The sequence below is a fragment of the Esox lucius genome, chromosome 11 (genome assembly GCF_011004845.1).
Source record: "Esox lucius isolate fEsoLuc1 chromosome 11, fEsoLuc1.pri, whole genome shotgun sequence".
NCBI classification, from domain to species: Eukaryota; Metazoa; Chordata; class Actinopteri; order Esociformes; family Esocidae; genus Esox; species Esox lucius.
In genome coordinates this window covers 32277626-32296804 of record NC_047579.1, presented here as the reverse complement: position 1 = coordinate 32296804, position 19179 = coordinate 32277626, and the positions used below count along the sequence as shown (strand labels likewise).

Here is a 19179-nt window from a genome sequence, read left to right as displayed (position 1 = left end):
CAATAGGCTACTCACGCTGATAAAATGAGGGACATCCAGCTCGGTGTCAGAACGTTCACCAAAACATCTAGTATGGCACTGGCCTAAAATCTCTAGTTATTCTATTTCTAGATAAAATCCCCCCCCCCACACTCCCCAGTACACATGAAATATGGATCAGATGATATATATGATCCCCAGTCAAATATGTGCCTCAAAGACAAAAGATACACATGCTAACAAAGGCCAGAGCATGATATCTGAAAAACCTCTTTACATTCTTCTACTGTTTGTTGGATCTGCCCTTCCTTTTCCTCTCCTCCCCCTTTCTCTCCCATGTCTCCCTCTGTACCATTACCAGGCACCTCCACCTTTTCCGTAATCAATATCACTCCATTGATCAGCTAGGCAGGGAGAAATACTAAAGGAAGAGAAAAACAGAGAGCCCTGGTGAGACATGTTGGATCAGGTGAGGGAATGAGCGGAGAGCAGAATACGGAGATGAGATTTCTCCCCACATTCTTGCTCTCACCTCTTTAGTGTTTCTGTTCTTCTTCCTACAGCCTGAATGAATGAGACACAACTCATCACTCACATCGGATGTGTATACACAGGCATACACCCCCCCCCCCCCCCGCCCTCCCCCCCAACGTTAACCGAAGCCATTTGAAAGCATTTTTAAAAGTCAGGGCATTCTGACGTCCTGACTTTTCACAACTGTTTTCATGTGTATGTCAGGAAAGTTGGGTGGATTTTGGTTCTGAAAACGTAAGGAACCAAGTACAAAAATAGACAGACACAGGAACTCTGAATAATAGACTATGAGTAGTGTAATAGGACATCCAATAAAGGTTATATCCCCACTTCTCAAAACACATTTAATGTAATCCATCCAATAGGGACTGATACAATCTTAGTAAGCCCTACAAACACACAGATACACAAGCTTAGTTACAGAGCAAAACCACTTAAAAGTTGACCTAGCCATTTTGGCAATGATGCAGAATAATACGGTTATCTTATGATGACATATTCCAAGTGAAATCCCTTAAAACAATAACATTAAAAGAGCAACTGCAGTGGGAAACAACTCTTTACTCTCATTGAACACTAGAAGTCCCCTGTGTTTGCGTCACCATGTAATACAGGGTTGGGTTTGAATTACAATTATGTAATGTCCTAGCTAGCCAAAATATGGGAGGCAAAGCCTCAAAAAAAGGCCAGGCTCCATGTGAAATCGAATTCTGTGAACAAAATTTCCCTTTCACCTTTATAATAGAAGTTCACCATTTGAAGATGGGTAAACAAATATAAACAGTGGAATCATCAAACATTTGGACTAGATAATATAAAGATAATATGACTAAATAATGAAAAATGTTAGGTTAAGTCTGAAATTTTATTAAATAAAAAACAATTAGACATTAATACACTGTTTATATGTGTTTCAGAGTATTCCAATTGGTGACATTAAATTTGAAGGCAAAATGCAAATTCAACTATTGTGGCTAATTCTTATTGTGGCTAGTTTCACATCATTGTAATATTTTCTTTGAGACTGAACTGGGATTTTAGTTTTTTTGCACAATGCAGACTGCTCAGGATTTTTTTTTTAATATGAACGCAGTCCCTTCCGTGCAACTGGGTTACGTACCCAATTATATAGCTAGTGTAAAAGCGCTAGCCAGGCAGGCTAGCTAAATAGCTAGCTATCATTCTTTCACATATTCATTGGCACGGGTAGCTACATGTTTATTTTAAGAGATCTGGGCAGACAAAGTCTTAATCTCAAAACTTCTATCATTAGCAAAGCTTGAGTCTCTGTCTTCATCAATTGTATAGCTATCCATGATTTGTTCTGATTCAGATGAAAACAGGTGGCTGTGGGCAACATTTCAAAGTTTTGACAGGTGAGTGTGTCCTTGGCACACCAAGAGACACCCACATTAAACCACACCTCCAAGAAAGATTCTGTGGATCAAATCAGGTGGGTGATGTTGCTTTCATAAATTACAATGTGTTCTTAAAAAGAGACAGAAAAAAGCCTGCTTGCAAAATTGACCAAATACTGACTATAATTCTTCAATAATTATCATTCTCATCAATACGGGGAAAATAGCTGAAAATGCTGCATGAAATAAGTCAGCTGTCATTTTGCTCTCTCTCTCTCTGAATTCCGGTCCTTTCCTCCTTTCCTCCCATTTCTCTGTTATATTTAGAGTCTTCAGAGATGAGAGAACCGACTCCTCTGCAGAGGGGGTGGATGAGAGGGGATGACAGAGGGAGGGAGGGAGGGGAGAGAGAGGGAGTGAGACAAAATGTATAACAGAGGAGCAGGGAGACAGAAACAGTGATGGGAGGTAGAAAGAGAGAGAGATGGAGAGAAGGGAGGAGGTTGACAGAGTGGAGGAGGGAGTTAAGAGCCGTTATGTAACACAATCCAGTAGGCACTGGTGGGCCCGAGTGGTCCCCTGCCAACCACTGGGGAGCCTGCTCCACCCAATCAGATAACACAAAATAATAATCATAATATTCAAAAGATGATAAGATTATGAAACTAAATAATGGCCGGGTTCTGGTGCATGACCTCTGAACCTGTGCTGCACCGTGTCAACTGCCACCACTCAGCTAATGTGCTTAAGTACTACGTCGGCTTCAGATGAAACACTTCCTTTTGAAATGACCGTGTACAGTAGAGGACAATCGTTAATCTCCGCATTCTCAGCGTGTCTTTGCACCTGCACCGCCAATGACTGCTTCGAAGCTGAAACAGCGGGAAACCCCATAGCCAGAAGAAATATTTCTATGGATTGAATATGCCATATCGAGAGGAACTGTGTTTTGCTTTTCTCTTATGTGGACATGGCGGATAAGTCCATTAAAAACTGGAAGATATGTTGGAAGCACATGTTAAATATGAAGCTAGCAGAGCACACTGTAGCCAGAGATACAGCCTTCAGAGAATACTACCAGTCTGTATGTGGAGGTCTCAGTCATTCATTGAAAAAAATCTGACACAAAAGTTGTACTCAACATTGTGCCTCAAATGACAAGGAAACAGATCATTGCATGAGAAATGCAAAAATCAGGACTACAATTCTACCACGAAACGTTAATACAACTTTTGAGAATGTTTGCTTAACAGTCTTATTAGTTGTCTAAGGACGTCTTTTGTAGTGCCACAGTGAGCCTTGACTGTGCTGCTAGCTGAAGAGTATATGTGAAGCACCATGGGCATCGGAAATTGTCCAGTTCTGGATGGAAGCACACTCTAGCGACTCCTCAACGTGGCTGGGTCACTGGCAAAGCTTACTGAAGAGGTCAGGCTAGTGAATGTGCTCTTACACACTTTGATCCATGTCACTTTGTGGTTGGAAGAGATTTGTGGAAAAGTGCTAAATGGTTTGGCGCTGAAGACAATTTGGAAACCTTGCCACTATATATAACTCCACCGAATCCATTGGGAGTTGTATATAATGATTAGGTCACTGCTGGAAATTTTCATAGGTATGCTCCAGTTATGTTTAAATATTGTTTCCCATTTTTCTCGGTGTTAGGAGAATATTCCATTAACGTTGCACTAAACATGCACAAAACATAGTTGCTGTGTTCTCAGAAAGAAACATATGAATGTTGTTGACACATTTCCCCAGGCACCCACATGGTTATGCACAAAAACATCTCTTCAACCTCAAGCTCAACCTTGACAAGACAGAGTTACTCTTCCTCCCGGGTAAAGACTTTTCACATGTCCTCATCATCGTGATTAAGATGTCCACGGTGTCCCCCTTGACCCTGGACAACACCCAGTCAAACATTTCGGTGGTGACATGCTCATACAGGTTCATGCTCTACAACATTTGTCCAGAGTAGTAAGTCAAAGTTGAATATTCCTCCAACAAATATGTCTTTCAGGGGAATTGTGGTTTTCTAATCGTTAGCGTCAGAAACACACTTGTTTTAGGGTAGACACCAACCTAATGAACTGCGCATGGTATGACGGTTGCTCCGTGTGGCACTGCGTGCCCTCTCCCACTCTGGCCCTCCACCTCGCCAGCGTACTAACTGCCGGCAAGAGGTGACCACTGACACACCTGCACCTCGTCACTCATTATGTGGTTATTTCATTTCCTTGTTTTCATGTGCACCTCACGGACTGCTGTGTTCTGTCTGTCTTGCCCGTGCGACGCCGTTAAGTGCTTGCATATGAAGAATCAGAAACGTGGTTATTCGTGTTTGTGTGGTTTTGTTGTTTTCATTTTCGCCTCACCTTTACGCAATCGTTGTACTCGCACCTCACACATGGTAATATGTAAAAAAATAAATTAAATCCCACATATTTGTTTTGGAATTGTTGTCAAGTCCATAGGACCAAAAAATATGAATTAATAAAACGTCTCTGTATCTAACAGAGTCATGGGTGACAACTACAGTTCACCTAAAAGCCAAGGCACTCTGAAATATTTAAATCTGACAGCAGAGTTAATTTAACTCAAAATTGAGTGGGACCAAATGTTATCAGGGGAAATTTGAATTAACTCGTTTTAAAGTGCAAGAAGCAGCTCTGGTCCTAATCCAGGCACTTGTCATCTTACGCTTGTACTACAGCAACCAACTGTTAGCGTGACTCCCTGCTCATGCAACCAAACCCCTTCATCTTATCCATAAAGCCACGTTCTGCCTGTTGTTCAACCTTCCCTAGTTCTCCTACGTCACCCCACTCCTCCGCTCACTTCACCTGCTCCCAGTTGAAGCTTGCATCCACTACAAAACTAAGGTGGTTTCCTATGGAGAGTGTACTTTTCAAAGAGCTGTGGTTTATTTTTGTGTCCGCGGTCCAGTGGTTAGAGTCACTGACCCAAACACATCGTATGCCAGAGTCTACATGGGTCTGAATGTGTTTAATCATGTCCACTATCAGCAATAGGATAGGATTAAATGCATGGAACTAGAATGAATAGAACGGTTGTTCAGCTTCAAGTCAATTATATGTCTGTTCTATTGATCATTTACATTTTAATTGTTTTGCAGACATTCTTATCCGGTGTGACTTAAAGGAGCAATTAGAGACAATGTTCAGCCTTAATGACAGAACCACATTCGTTTTTTGCCTTGAAGGCTTGAGAATATGATCTAGTGACCTTTAAGTCACTGTTCAGATGCTTTAACTGGTAAGCAATCTGCTATCCCACCTAATAAAAAAAATATGCGGTCACTTAAACATCACGTGAACACAAAGGGTAATTTTCCAAAAACAGTCCCTCACACTAGAATCATTAATGGAGAGGCTTTTAAAAGGGAGGATATATCTCGAGGAGGGGAAATGAATATCTAGCTAAGATCCTGAGAAATGTGGGAAAAAACGATGACTGGATGAACTACCCAGGAATGGAAGTCTCAAGAGTCCTGAAATCCAGATCGAGATGCTGGAAACCGCAACATCACTTCTACTTCACAAGATAAAAGCGGAGTTACACGAGCAGCCTGGCACGTATTTGAACATTTTGGCAGATGAATGTAAAGACTTGTCTGAATGGGAACTAGTCGCCGATTGCGTTAGATGCCTTCACATCACAAGGGGTGTAACAGCCAGGGAGAGCGTGTGAATTTTGGTATGATTTTACCTCTTCCACACAGGCATTTTCTTCATTCCTTCTCAAGACATAAGTCAGATGGTGCCCAAAGCTGAAGTTTTAGTGTGTGACAATGTAAGTGTTTCAGAGTGAGATCGTAATGGTCTATTGGATGTATAATGCTTCAGTAAATGTCCATATTAACAGCCTTCCATTTATCCCACAGATTTATAATGACTTGTAGTACTTGTGAATGATGCGATGAATGTCAACCTTAGATGAAGTCAACGGGTTCGTTTTGGGGATGAAAAAGCAGCGTGATTATGGTGTTTGATGTGTATGAGTACTGTTCTCCCTGACGGTGGTAAATCTTACCAGATTATGGTGTTGGAAGTGTACAAGTACTGTTCTCCCTGACGGTGGTAAAGTTTACCTGGTTATGGTGTTCGATACCCATGCTGATAGTATTGATGAGGATAGCGATCATGATTCCTCTGTTGAAGTATTTGCTCTCCACGATGCCCCAAAGTTTCTTCCTCATTTCATCCCACTTGTCCTTGCAGCGCCCGAAACAAGACCTCTTCTTCCTCTTCACTCCCTCCCCCACTTCCACTTTCTCCTCCAAGTGGTTCTCTTCCTTGTCCGTCTCCTCCAGAGCCCCTTCCTCCTCCTCCCCAATGGCCGAGGCACCCACAGCTCCCGCCCCCTCGCTGGGTGCTGCCGCACACTGAGGGCAGTCCTCTGGGTTCTGAGGGACAGGCAGGGCGATGGAGTTGCCCAGGGGCTGGGAGCTGTGGATTGGCTCCAGCTTACTTTGGTGGGGGCAATGGGAGTCTAATGAAGAACAGAGTGAATGTGAGAAAAGAAGATAAAATGTCAGCATTTACAGCACCAATAGGCACCATCACCAATAGGCACCATCACCAATAGGCACCATCACCAATAGGCACCATCACCAATTGGCACCATCACCAATAGGCACCATCACCAATAGGCACCATCACAAATAGGCACCATCACCAATAGGCACCATCACCAATTGGCACCATCACCAATAGGCACCATCACCAATAGGCACCATCACAAATAGGCACTATCCCGGTGTGTTTGTGCAAGCCGTTGCATTTGAAACAGGTTTAAAGTTAGAATGATTCAGTAGAAGTCACACTGGTCTCCTAACAGCAAGGTCAAAGTGTCTCCTAATGTCAAAGCCAACCCGCTGTTTCCCACTTACGTCGCGGCTGCTTTGGATTGTGCCTGTCTGCTACGTTCCCGATTCCTCCTCCTTCCCCTTCTCCTCTTCCTCCTCGTCCCCTCCCTCTAATGGGCGCCGGTGGCGGAGGCTTCCCTCTTAGGTGGTTGTACAGGGCTACCGATCTCCTTCGGGCCTTGCGCAGTACATGGCAGACCAGCTGGAAGAGCTCCTCGTAGCAGTCCCCTGGCTCGTGCATGCTGGCCAGGGTAGAGGAGGACAGGCACTGGGCCCGCTGCTCCTGCATCAGCTGGTGCTCCCGCTGCTTGGTCTCACTGAACTGGGTGGCGATTACCACCAGGCACAGATTGATCATGAAGAACGAGCCAATCTGTTGGGCAATAAGGAGTTAACAGAGTTAGAACAGGAGGTGGAGGAGAATGAACTGAGTGGTGATAGCCAAAACTTGTTGATCGTGAATATGAAACCCCTCTGTTATCTGGTGTAAACCAGCCTCTGTTATCTGGTGTATGCCAGCCTCTGTTATTTGGTGTATGCCAGCCTCTGTTATTTGGTGTACGCCAACCTCTGTTATCTGGTGTACGCCAGCCTCTGTTATCTGGTGTACCCCAGCCTCTGTTATCTGGTGTACGCCAGCCTCTGTTATCTGGTGTACCCCAGACTCTGTTATCTGGTGTACACCAGCCTCTGTTATCTGGTGTACGCCAGCCGCTGTTATCTGGTGTATGCTAGCCTCTGTTATCTGGTGTATGCCAGCCTCTGTTATCTGGTGTATGCCAGCCTCTGTTATCTGGTGTACCCCAGCCTCTGTTATCTGGTGTATGCCAGCCTCTGTTATCTGGTGTACGCCAGCCTCTGTTATCTGGTGTATGCTAGCCTCTGTTATCTGGTGTATTCCAGCCTCTGTTATCTGGTGTATGCCAGCCAGTTGTACACTGGCCAATGTTGGGCTAATGTGGGCTTAGAGTAGACCATCTTATGTTGCTAGCCAGTGCTGTCCAGATATGGGCTTGATTTAGACTAGCCCCTGTCAGCTTGTGTGTGCTTGGTGTAGGTTTGGTGCCAAGGTCAGCTAGTTTTTGAAGTAATTTATTCTGCCCTGTAGATATGTCTCCTTCAGAATTAGTCACCACCCTTCACCCACCTGCAAAATGTTGATGGTTTTTTTATATATTTTTTTTTGTTGAAAATGCTGTTTGCTTCCTGTTCCCACTTAGTGATGTTCGCTTGAGTTTAGCGCAAGCTAAAGGTCTTCTCTGGGAGTGCTGCAGTTTCTAACAAACAGAGTTGTGTTAGGAGATGACACCTGCATTCTGTAGACAAGGAATCTGACTGTCTTTATTATGTTCTCTCTCTCATCATGATGCTATCTTCATTCAATTCATTCATTCAACTGTTTACCAAGAACCGTGTCAGAATCAGAAAATAAAATGTTGTACTTGGTTACCTAGTAAGCCTATTTCTCAGAAGGGTGATTTTGTTTTCTGAAGTGAGCACCAGCACAAGAAGGCCCAGTTTGGGAGAAAGGGTTGGGCAGCCCAAGGCTGACCCTGTCCACTGATGAAGTGCTGTCTGACATGCAGACTGCAGCTGTATTGAGCTCTCAGGTTCTGCTAAACAGCTCCACTCTCCCTGATCAGATCAATAGTTGAGCTGGACCACTCTGCCAAACAAAATAACACTCTGACCCCCCCCCAACCCCACCCCCCCATCCCACCCCTGCTGTGACGGCAGCACCGTGTGGGTATTCAAAACTGATCTAAGTGTCTTTAGAAATGAAGAGAGGAGGACAGGAGAGGTGTGTGCCCGAGTCGAGAGGCAGCTTCACTGCAGGGCGCCTCTCTACACCCCACCGCTCATTCCCATCCCGTTCATCACACGTCCGACATCTTACACAACATACGCACAGACACACACACATTCAACCGCGCGGCGGATCAAAGTCCCGTAGAGAGGCGAAGGAGCGAGTGTGACACAGGGAGGAGGTAGGGGAGCAGGGGGGACAGAGAGAGAGGGGAGGAGAATGGCTCCAGCTGTGGCCCTAGTCTAGGGATGGTCTGCAGGTGTGCTGGCCCTTTGAATCCCCTCCAGCCAGACGGTGTGTGTGTGTGTGTGTGGGTGGGAGGGGGGTCTGTGTGTGGATGTGTCGGCGTGTTTGTGTCAGTGTGCATGGATGTGCGCATGTGTGGGCGTGTGTGTGCTTGTGCGTGTGTGTCTCTGGGTGTGCATATGTGATAATGTGCATAATGTGGAATTATATGAATCAGTGATATTGGATTTCTTGGTGATTGCGGTCAGGGCAGAATGCTGTCACGCAACCCTCACACACACAGACTCACACAGAGACACACACACTCTCCACACTAACTGAAAGAGACTTTCACCTTGTTGCTTTATGGTTGCTTTTTCAACACATCGCTCATCTTTCATTGACACCCCATCTTGATAAAGGTAACAGTACAGTACAGTCTGAACTATCCATTTCACTGCATTAACATTGGAGGTCAAACTTGTTCAGTTTCTATAAGAGCATTATCATAGAGCTCACTTATAGGATCATCTGACAACCTTTGATTTATACCTCCACTTAATAGCAGCGCTTGATAAAAAGGACAGAGGAAGGAAGGACAAAGACAGGAAGAAATTTACAGCAAGAGAGGAAGGAAGAGAGAGAGATGGAAAGAAGGGGACATCGTACAAGTAAGACCACAACAAGAAACAGCAGTCACCTTTCATCTAACATAACACAGCAGAACTACAAAGTAATGCCTAAAATCCACTAATGTTACCTTGACAAATACAAACCAATAAAACTAGAGGTAGTCAATTCCTGCATTTTTCAACAATGTGCAGAAGGTTTAAATAGTTTTGCCATGCCAACATTCCATTTGATTCATAATGTCTGCTCATTGGGGATGGAGCTGAGGGTGCCATGCAGTTAACACGTCGGTGATGGGAGCAGAAACAAAAAAAAAAGGGAAAACTTGGCAAGAAGAGGTAGGACAAGTTAAGACACGCTCCCGCACATAGGTTAAAGCCAATCTGCATTATCCCCAAATAAGACGTGATTATGCAGCGATTTAATGCTTTTGTCTCGGAGTCTAGAAGGAAGCTGCCAACTAGAATCTGGGCTAACAGTGACAGCATCTGTTCCAGACTGATCAGACCACATGTATTCTAGTAATACGCAGTTCACGAAAGATTTGTTCTTTCTTGAACAAATCTTTTTACTTGAGAGAAACAAGTCTATAGTGAGTCATTCAATCGATTTATTAATTCAAATGGCTGGCAACAGGATCTCCACAAAATGAACGCTGGTTCATGGTCCCACGGCCGCAAGACGTTTTGTTCAGAGGCTGCCGATGATGGTTGAGCGGGTTGTGAACAGATATCCAACAGGCGAACGAAGAAGAGAGTCGACATGATTTATCTTTCGAGTTATTTAATTTGTGATTAAACCGAACATATAACTCAATAGGGAACACCTGTCGGCGGCTGTGACGCACTTCTTGCAACATTACAGGGGCTATGCAGTGATGTGTTCAGTTTAACCTAAAATCAACTAAATCACTCGAAAGATTCACTGTTTTAGACATTACTTGAAAAGATCTGAGTGAGTAAAACGAGTCAAACTTCCTATCACATACTCACACAATGCTGCGATTCAATCTTCTGAGCAAGAATAGGCCTTTTTAACGCTACAGTCATATTCTGCCTGCATGGCTTTCAATCATATTTGCAATTTCATTGTTTACTAACTCCTGCCCATGGGGATAAACAAGCACACACAAACACACACACTCTCTCTCACACACACACACACACACACACACACTCTCTCACACACACACACACACTTAGTTTAATCTGTCCTCCAAATAGTTCCCCATAGATAATTCCCAGCAGTAACCTTAGAGGGAGTGACACATATGTTTTTCTGAATGCATTTGTATGTGTTTGTGTGTGTGTGTGTGTGCGTGTGTGTGTCAGCACATGTAAAGGCGTGACTAGAGCTCATCTCTCTGATGGTCTGTAATTAAAAGCTAATGCCAACTCTGTTATCCACAGCGACCTGAGCCGGATTATGACATACCACCAGTCAGAGAGCACACCACTCTGCATGGATTAAAATGGCTGCCGAAACTCACAGAGCGACCTGACACAGGCTAGAGAGAACCCACTTGTGTCCGTGTCTCCCTCATCCATCTGTCAATTGTTTTTGTCCTCTTTGGAATGTCCTCCTCTTCAGTCCCCCTCTCTCATCTGTCTATCATCCTCTTCTGTCCCCCTCTCTCGCCCATCTATCATCCTCTACTGCCCACTCTCATCCGTCTATCTTCCTCTACTGCCCACTCTCAGCTGTCTATCATCCTCTACTGCCCACTCATCTGTCTATCATCCTCTTTTGTCCCCCTCTCTCACCCATCTATCATCCTCTACTGCCCACTCTCATCTGTCTAGCATCCTTTTCCGTCATTTCTCATGTATAAATCATCCTCTACTGCCCACTCTCATCTGTCTATCATCCTCTTCTGTCGCCCTCTCTCGCCCATCTATTACCCTCTACTGCCCACTCTCATCTGTCTATCATCCTTTTCCGTCATTTCTCATGTATACATCATCCTCTACTGCCTACTCTCATCTGTCTATCATCCTTTTCCGTCATTTCTCATCTATACATCATCTTCTTCTGTCCACTCTCAGCTTTCTATTATCCTCCTCTATCTCATCTGTCTATTATTATCTTCTGTTGTTTTCTCAATCATCTATCAACCTCTTCTGTCCCCCACCCTCATCAATTTATCATCCTCTCCTATTGCTGTCACTCTCATCCGTTTATCATCCATTTCTGTCATGCTCTCATCTGTCTATCATCCTCTTCTGTCCTTTCTCATCTGTGACCTCTGTTCCCATCTCTCATCCATCTCTCCTGTCTCCACTCTCATCCATCCATTGACTGTCTCCCGCTCTCCTCACCCCTCTCAACCTCCTGTTTCACACAATCCTGCCCCTCTCCCCCTCCTCCGTCTAAACCCCTCTTCTCTTCTTCCCTCCTCCGTCCATGAGATGTGGCCTGCATTTCTCCAGCGCCAGGCCTATTTATCAGTGGATATTCTATTCATATCACATGGACTCCAGTAGAGCAAGAGGTTCAAGGAGGCCAGGTCAACCTGTCAGCACTCTCTATTCTCAACCTCCTGACAGATGAAGCAGATGATAAATTAATTGACTGTCTTCCCAGCCATCGATTCCGGACACTGTATCTTTAAAGTTCGATAGATTGCTTACTAACACTCAAATCTGTCAGTCAGAAATTAGCCCCATCAAAGGAATAGGAAGGACAGAAACTCAGAGTGAAGGTAAGGAGTGCACACACACACCTCCTTTTTAGAGGACATTTCCCTGTAGACACTGAAGACACAGTTTGGGAGTACAATCAATCTCTAATTGCACCAGTTTGCCCTGGAAACCCAGTTACAGCCTGCGTGTCTGGAATGATAGCGTAGCGTGGACCGGTGTGTACTGTGTACTCACGATGATGAGGAAGATGAAGTAGATGAAGTTGTAGAAGGAGTGAGCGTCCATCACATAGTACATAATCTCTACCCAACCCTCAAGAGTGATCACCTGAAGACACAAACACACACAGGGACTTTAGGGTTAGGCTGTGTGTACACTCAGTGGCCAGTTTATTAAGGACACCACTTGGTTCAGGAAAAGCGGTAGCTACAGTGAATCAGGCGGCTTGCTATGTAGCATTTCAGTTCTGTTTGAGTCAATGTTAGCGAGGGAGTAATGAGTGACCGAATTAACTTTCAGCATGAGCATGCTATTACATTTTGGAAACTGAGGTCCTCCTTGGCTTTTCATTCACATCAGTATTAAGGGTTCAAAGACAATTAGGCAACAAATAGAAAGCACCATACGACAGTACAGTAGCCCATCAGTGTACAGAACAACACAATACATCTGATGGACCACTGCAGCAGGCAGCCAATCAGCTGAAAACAAGAAGCCGCTCCAATAGGCAAGTCACCAATGCCGGACAACCACGGAGTGGAAAAACCGCCTGTTTACAGAAGCGTCCTATCCAGTCCACAGACCTCAACCCAACAGAAAACATCTAGCATTAGATGGAACGGACTGTTATTCACAATGTACCGCCGTCCAACCTGAGTGATCCCCATGGAACATTTACGGCCAAGCCCTTTGGACGTCAAGGAGGTGCCTAACCGTGTACAAAAGGAACTGACCACTGTGAGTGCATGTTCATGACACAATCAGGTGCGTTCAGAGGCTCTCTCCCGTACCCCCCCCCCCCCAAACCACACCTACCTGAAAGATGACAATCCAGGCGTATACAATGTTATCGAAGTTAATGGCCCCCTTGTGTGGATTACTATGTCCCGTGTGGCACCGGGTGTAGTACTGGTTCCAGTTGATGCAGAGGCCCACGGTGTTGGCCGACCCGTTAACCAGCGGCTCAGGGCTGAGCCCCAGGGACTGGCGGTGGTACGCGTCCTCCCGGTCCAGACAGCAGGTCCTCCCACCCTCCCGCCGGGCCGGGACGTCAGCACATGACATGATGCCGTTGTCCTGGGCCAGAGAGCAGATGAAGGGCCTCTCGTCGTCCTCCTCCGGCTGGTAGTACGGGGCGGGCAGGGTGAGGCCTGATGAGCTGGGAGGGAGGGAGAGTGTGAAATCAGGTGTACACACCAACACTGCCCTACAAAGGCAAAGGGCAGTAACTACGGCAGAAACTGAAAGTGAGAAAGATGCCTTTAAGGTTTTGACACTCTCGTTTCCCTGAAACGCGACAAAATTGAACCAGGAGACTTTTTCACAAAACAGGACAGATGTCACAAAGCCCATTTTGAGTATTAACTCAATTTAGATGTGTAGTTACTGCGCTTTGCCTTTTTATGGCAGAACAGGTGTGCAATGCTTGTAGACTCGTGTTCCTTGTCACCAGTCTTTAGACGTCTTAGTATTCACAGATTTCTTCAATCTTAGCTGAACTGCAGCTGATTTTCAAAATCTGTCTTAGGTTAAAGGGGAATTATTTTCTTAACTCACTTCCTTAACTGTCGTCAATATACTGAGAGTGATTGTGAATGCACGCTTTAATGCACAGGCATGCACGCAGACAAACACACACAACCCCTCCGCCCCAGCGCACACACACACACACACACACACACACACACACACACACACACACAACAGCCTCCATGGCTCATCTACATACAATGCAATACCCCCAAAGAGCAAAGCCTTAGGGCCTACGACCTAGTTAGGACTCACTGTATGCATAGAAGGTCCAAAGGTCCTGTCACAAGGGGCTCACTCAACAGTCAACAGCACCGATCACACAAGGGCCATTTTTAAGTCTGCACGTTCTGTCTCCTCGTTCAGTCACTATACAACGCTCTATTCTGACGTCATTTAAAGAGAGATTCCCTGTGACGGTACTGAGGACCCGTAGGAAATAATGGAAACTTCATATAATGGCCCTAATTATTGGATATCAATGGGACATTTTTAATGACTGAACAGTATCCAATGGATTTTAATTGAAATTGTCTCACATAATGAAATCCCGAGGGCCAGGGGTTCAAATGAACAACACTCACAATGAAGCATTTCACCAGAGCTAAGGAATTGGTTACAGACAACTGTATATAAAAATAAGGATACAGAATTAATAGAACTGAGTAACGAAGAGTGGGGAAGAGAAAGAAAATAAAAAGAAATTGATTGACGAATATAATTGAAAATGGAATCCAAGCACGGCATTAAATGAGCTTGAGCGGGAGAGATGAAGAGAGATAAAGGGGTAGAGCCGCAAAATGAGAGACTCTATAAAAAAAAATCTTTATTATATCATCTTGAAACATAGACATGATTAAGTCCTCTGCTTTTAGACATAAGAAACCCTGACTTGTCTAAAGAAATTGGAAAACACTTTCTTATCCTAGAAGAGACATGGTATAGAGGGGATCATTCATCACACTTTCTGGAGATTTCTGGGGCGGCAGGCAGCCTAGTGATTACATAATCTGAGTAGTACCCAGGTTCCTACTGTATATCGAATCCCCCATGCAGTTAATACAATCTTATCTTGAAAAAGCCATATTCAGCAAAATGTACACATAACTGTTATTAGATTACTGTATCTAAATTGCACGTGTGAGTCAAAGTGCGTTTATAATGCCTGGAAGTCAAAATAGACCTGGTTCTGTTTGAGATGCTCGAAGTACTGAAAGCGCAACTCTCATTGGATGACAAAAGCGAGGAAACAGTAAATCAGTACAAAAATGCACTAAGCATTAAAATTGAACAGCATGTCAGAAAACAGCTCAAGTGATAGAAAACTCTATAGAATCAAATCCTATCTGGGCAAACTGGAAAACGGCTAACAAACAACACAACTTTGCCACTGGTCAGTAATAAGGATAAACATCTTGCCCAACCTTTTCAGACTTGAGAAAGATTTTTTTGCTTTTCAATATGATTCAATTTGGCATGACACCCTGCTACATTAATAACATGAACATTAACTCCATTAACTTAGGCATTAAATGTATTTTAAAAGGAGATTTATCTTAAACCTTCCATAACATGGCCCTCGTCTATGGACAGATTAAGTTATGTGGTTAAAATGCTAAGTAAATGCAACCACTAGGCCCTGTGCCCTCAAATTAAGCTTTACACAATACTGCTATGTCCGAGTGGACTTGCGGGTGCACTTGCCCAAGCAAGTAAGCGTGATGATCGGAGTTAGCTTACTCAATATAGTTCCCCATCTACTCACCTCAAAAGGAGTCTTACCAATGAGGTTTCAGTCTGACACAAAAAGTGTGACACTATGCAACCACTCACGTTAGACACATGACTACAGTTTTCATTGAATTATGGGTGATATCAAGTGGGCAAAACTGTTTTCATTGAATTGTGGGTGATATCAAGTGGGCAAAACAGTTTTCATTGAATTGTGGGTGATATCAAGTGGGCAAAACAGTTTTCATTGAAGTGTGCTTGATATCAAGTGGGCAAAACAGTTTTAACTGAATTGTGGGTGATATCAAGTGGGCAAAACAGTTTTCATTGAATTGTGGGTGATATCAAGTGGGCAAAACAGTTTTAACTAAATTGTGGGTGATATCAAGTGAGGGAAAACAGTTTTCATTGAATTGTGGGTGATATCAAGTGGGCAAAACAGTTTTAACTGAATTGTGGGTGATATCAAGTGGGCAAAACAGTTTTCATTGAATTGTGGGTGATATCAAGTGGGCAAAACAGTTTTCATTGAATTGTGGGTGATATCAAGTGGGCATAACAGTTTTCATTTAATTGTGGGTGATATCATGTGAGCCAAACAGTTTTCATTTAATTGTGGGTGATATCAAGTGGGCAAAACAGTTTTCATTGAATTGTGGGTGATATCAAGTGGGCAAAACAGTTTTCATTGAATTGTGGGTGATATCATGTGAGCCAAACAGTTTTCATTTAATTGTGGGTGATATCAAGTGGGCAAAACAGTTTTAACTGAATTGTGGTTGACTGCAAGTGATCAACATTTTCACTCATCCTCATCATCTGTCCCTGAGAGAAAATTCTGTGTGTACAATGCCCGAAAAAGTAATTGGAAACAGATATACAGTGGGTGAATTTTTTTTTTTATCCCCTGTATATCAAATTCTTTTTTAAAGAAATTATCAGTCTATAAATGATCATTCTTTAATACTTATTATTCGAGGGTCGAATAATAAGTATTCGATCCCTCTGCAAAACATGACTCAGTACTTGGTGGCAAAACCCTTGTTGGCAATCACAGAGTTCAGACATTTCTTGTAGTTGGCCACCAGTTTTGAACACATCTCAGGAGGGATTTTGTCCAACTCATCCATCCTCCCCTCAATACTGTGCAGTCATCCTGTGCTTTTTTGAGCAGGGGGACCTTGCGGGCATTGCCAATTGTTTTCTTGATGACTATGGTCCCAGCTGCCTTGAGATCATTGACAAGATCCTCCTGTTTAGTTCTGGGCTGATTCCTCACTGTTCTCATGATCATTGCAACTCCACGAGGTGAGATCATGCATGGAGCCCCAGACCGAGGGAGATTGACAGTTCTTTTGTGTTTCTTCCATTATAATCGAATAATCGCACCAACTGTTGTCACCTTCTCACCAAGCTGCTTGGCGATGGTCTTGTAGCCCATTCCAGCCTTGTGTAGGTCTATAATCTTGTCCCTTACATCTCTTTGGTCTTGGCCATGGTGGAGAGTTTGGAATCTGATTGATTGATTGTTTCTGTGGACTCCATTAAAGAGTGTGATCCTTATCTCAGCTCGTTCCCTGTATAAAAGACATCTGGGAGCCAGAAATCTTTCTGATTGCAGAGGGATCGAATACTTATTTCACTCATTAAAATGCAAATCAATGTATACAATTTGCAATTTTCTGTTGTTATTCTGTCTCACTGTTCAAATAAACCTACCATTAAAATTATAGACTGATCATTTCTTTGTCAGTGGGCAAACGTACAAAATCAGCAGGGGATCAAAAAAAAAAATCCCTCACTGTATATCCTACAAAATGTATGACTAAATTAGAGACACATATTTCCAGATACACAGAACCACAAAGAATACTCAATTGTTAAAATACCTTACTTAGCTAATAATACAACATTTGAAATGACAAATGATTGTTTTTGTGATGTTTACTTTGAATACGAGATTGTTTTGATTTTTTATATGGTTTTCCTTATTTACCACTTTTAGTCAGTGTTAACAAATATTTACCATGCCAATAACCCATTCGAATTATAATTGCAAGTGAAAATTGAGAAAGATAGAGAGCGAGAGAGGGGTATTAAAAAGATGGACCGATCACAGAGGATGGTGCCCTGTCAGACGGCTGTGGGGTAGCGGAGCGTGAATGAAAAGTGATCCCCTGCCGGGAGGCTGGCTACAGCCTATCTACAGAGCCCAGCGTGCATTAGCATGGATCAGCACGGCTCAGCACAGAGCGGCACGCCACAGAGAGAACCCACCTGCCAGCCAGGGACGAATGAAGGGGAGGAATATAGAGGGTGATCGAGGGAGGGATGGAGAGGTGGATGACGGGGGGGAAGCAAGGAAGGATAGGGGCTAGAGAAGTGTGGCGTCAGTCATTGTAGCAAGGTTGACAGGAAGCAGTGGGAGAGTGAGGGAGAAAGATAGCAGGAGAATGGAGACAAAGGGAGGAGAGATGGGAGAAGGAAGAGAGAGGAAGAAGAGAGGGTAGACATAAGGAGAACGAGAGGGAAGAGAGAGGGGAAAGATAGTGAAGATATAGAGGGGAGGAGGTGACTACAGTGGCCTTGAATACGCTTCCGGCGCATTGCTCCCTCACAGGCTAATATTTAAGCAACTCGGCAAAGGTTCAACCTGTTACTTCAGTGGGCCAAATCAGAGTTGCACAGAGTGTTTTTAAGTAGTCTCAAATAAATCCACACTGACGCAAATGTGTACCCCTCACACACTATCACAGGCTTAAAAAACACCTACCTTGTGAAATTGAGACTTAACATTTAAGTTTAAGGTTGAAACTGAATATTACAGTTTAAAAACAAAAATGAACACTGAAATATAGCAACTAGTGAGTTCATTAAGCTATACAGTGGAGTAATTACTCACAGCGTACACTTTCCTAACCAGGTGATCACCTATCCTCATGTAGTCATGTTCCCAAAACCATTAAGCAGATATCTTCACCAATGTGTTTATGTATAGAATGTACATGCTCTAGTGGGTTATTACACAGGTGATGTATGGCCTGCTAACAACTGGTTATGTATTATTCTGTGAGGGACTGTTTCAACTAAATATATAAATACATATTTTGTGGAACTAATATTTCAAGTGATACATTAGAATTAAAATCCGCCGGTGGATCCAATAGGGGGTGCTGTTTTTTTGTCTCCTTTAAGCTTTTTCCAAATCTTTAACTGTTAACTTAAAGGGGCACTGTTTAAACTCAATTAAAGACGGGATTTAAAAATAACATCACTTGTCTCCTACTCGTCTTCCCTCACCGAACGAAACTGGTATTGTATTATCTAGTCCGTGATGATTACGTATTAACTTAATATTTTTTAGTAGTGTAATATTGATAATCTGACTCCATATTGTTTGTAAATATATGTGATCGTATGTGACCATAATACACTGCTCAGTAAATTAAAGGAATACGTAATCATCACAGTATAACACCAAGTCAGTTCAACTTCAGGGAAATCAATCTGTCCAGTTAGGAAGCATACGTGATTGTGAATCAACGTTACCTGTTCTGGTGCAAATGAACGTGACAACAGGTGCAATGAAAAGGCAACAGCAAGACAACCCCCAAAAAGGGAATGGTTTTGCAG

General features: G+C 43.5%; 1 protein-coding gene across 3 annotated transcripts in view; it reads right to left on the bottom strand.

Annotated features, from left to right (window-relative positions):
* Nucleotides 1-19179, bottom strand: part of cacna1ia (calcium voltage-gated channel subunit alpha1 Ia) — a 217447-nt gene that overhangs the window by 49433 nt on the left and 148835 nt on the right. For all 3 annotated transcript variants that reach the window (XM_020051158.3, XM_034295186.1, XM_010893887.5), the window contains 4 exons: nucleotides 13102-13444; nucleotides 12301-12393; nucleotides 6787-7135; nucleotides 5986-6386 (listed from right to left, as the gene is read on the bottom strand). In XM_020051158.3, the coding sequence (XP_019906717.1) occupies nucleotides 5986-6386; nucleotides 6787-7135; nucleotides 12301-12393; nucleotides 13102-13444 (1186 nt within the window). The remainder of the gene's footprint in view (nucleotides 1-5985; nucleotides 6387-6786; nucleotides 7136-12300; nucleotides 12394-13101; nucleotides 13445-19179) is intronic.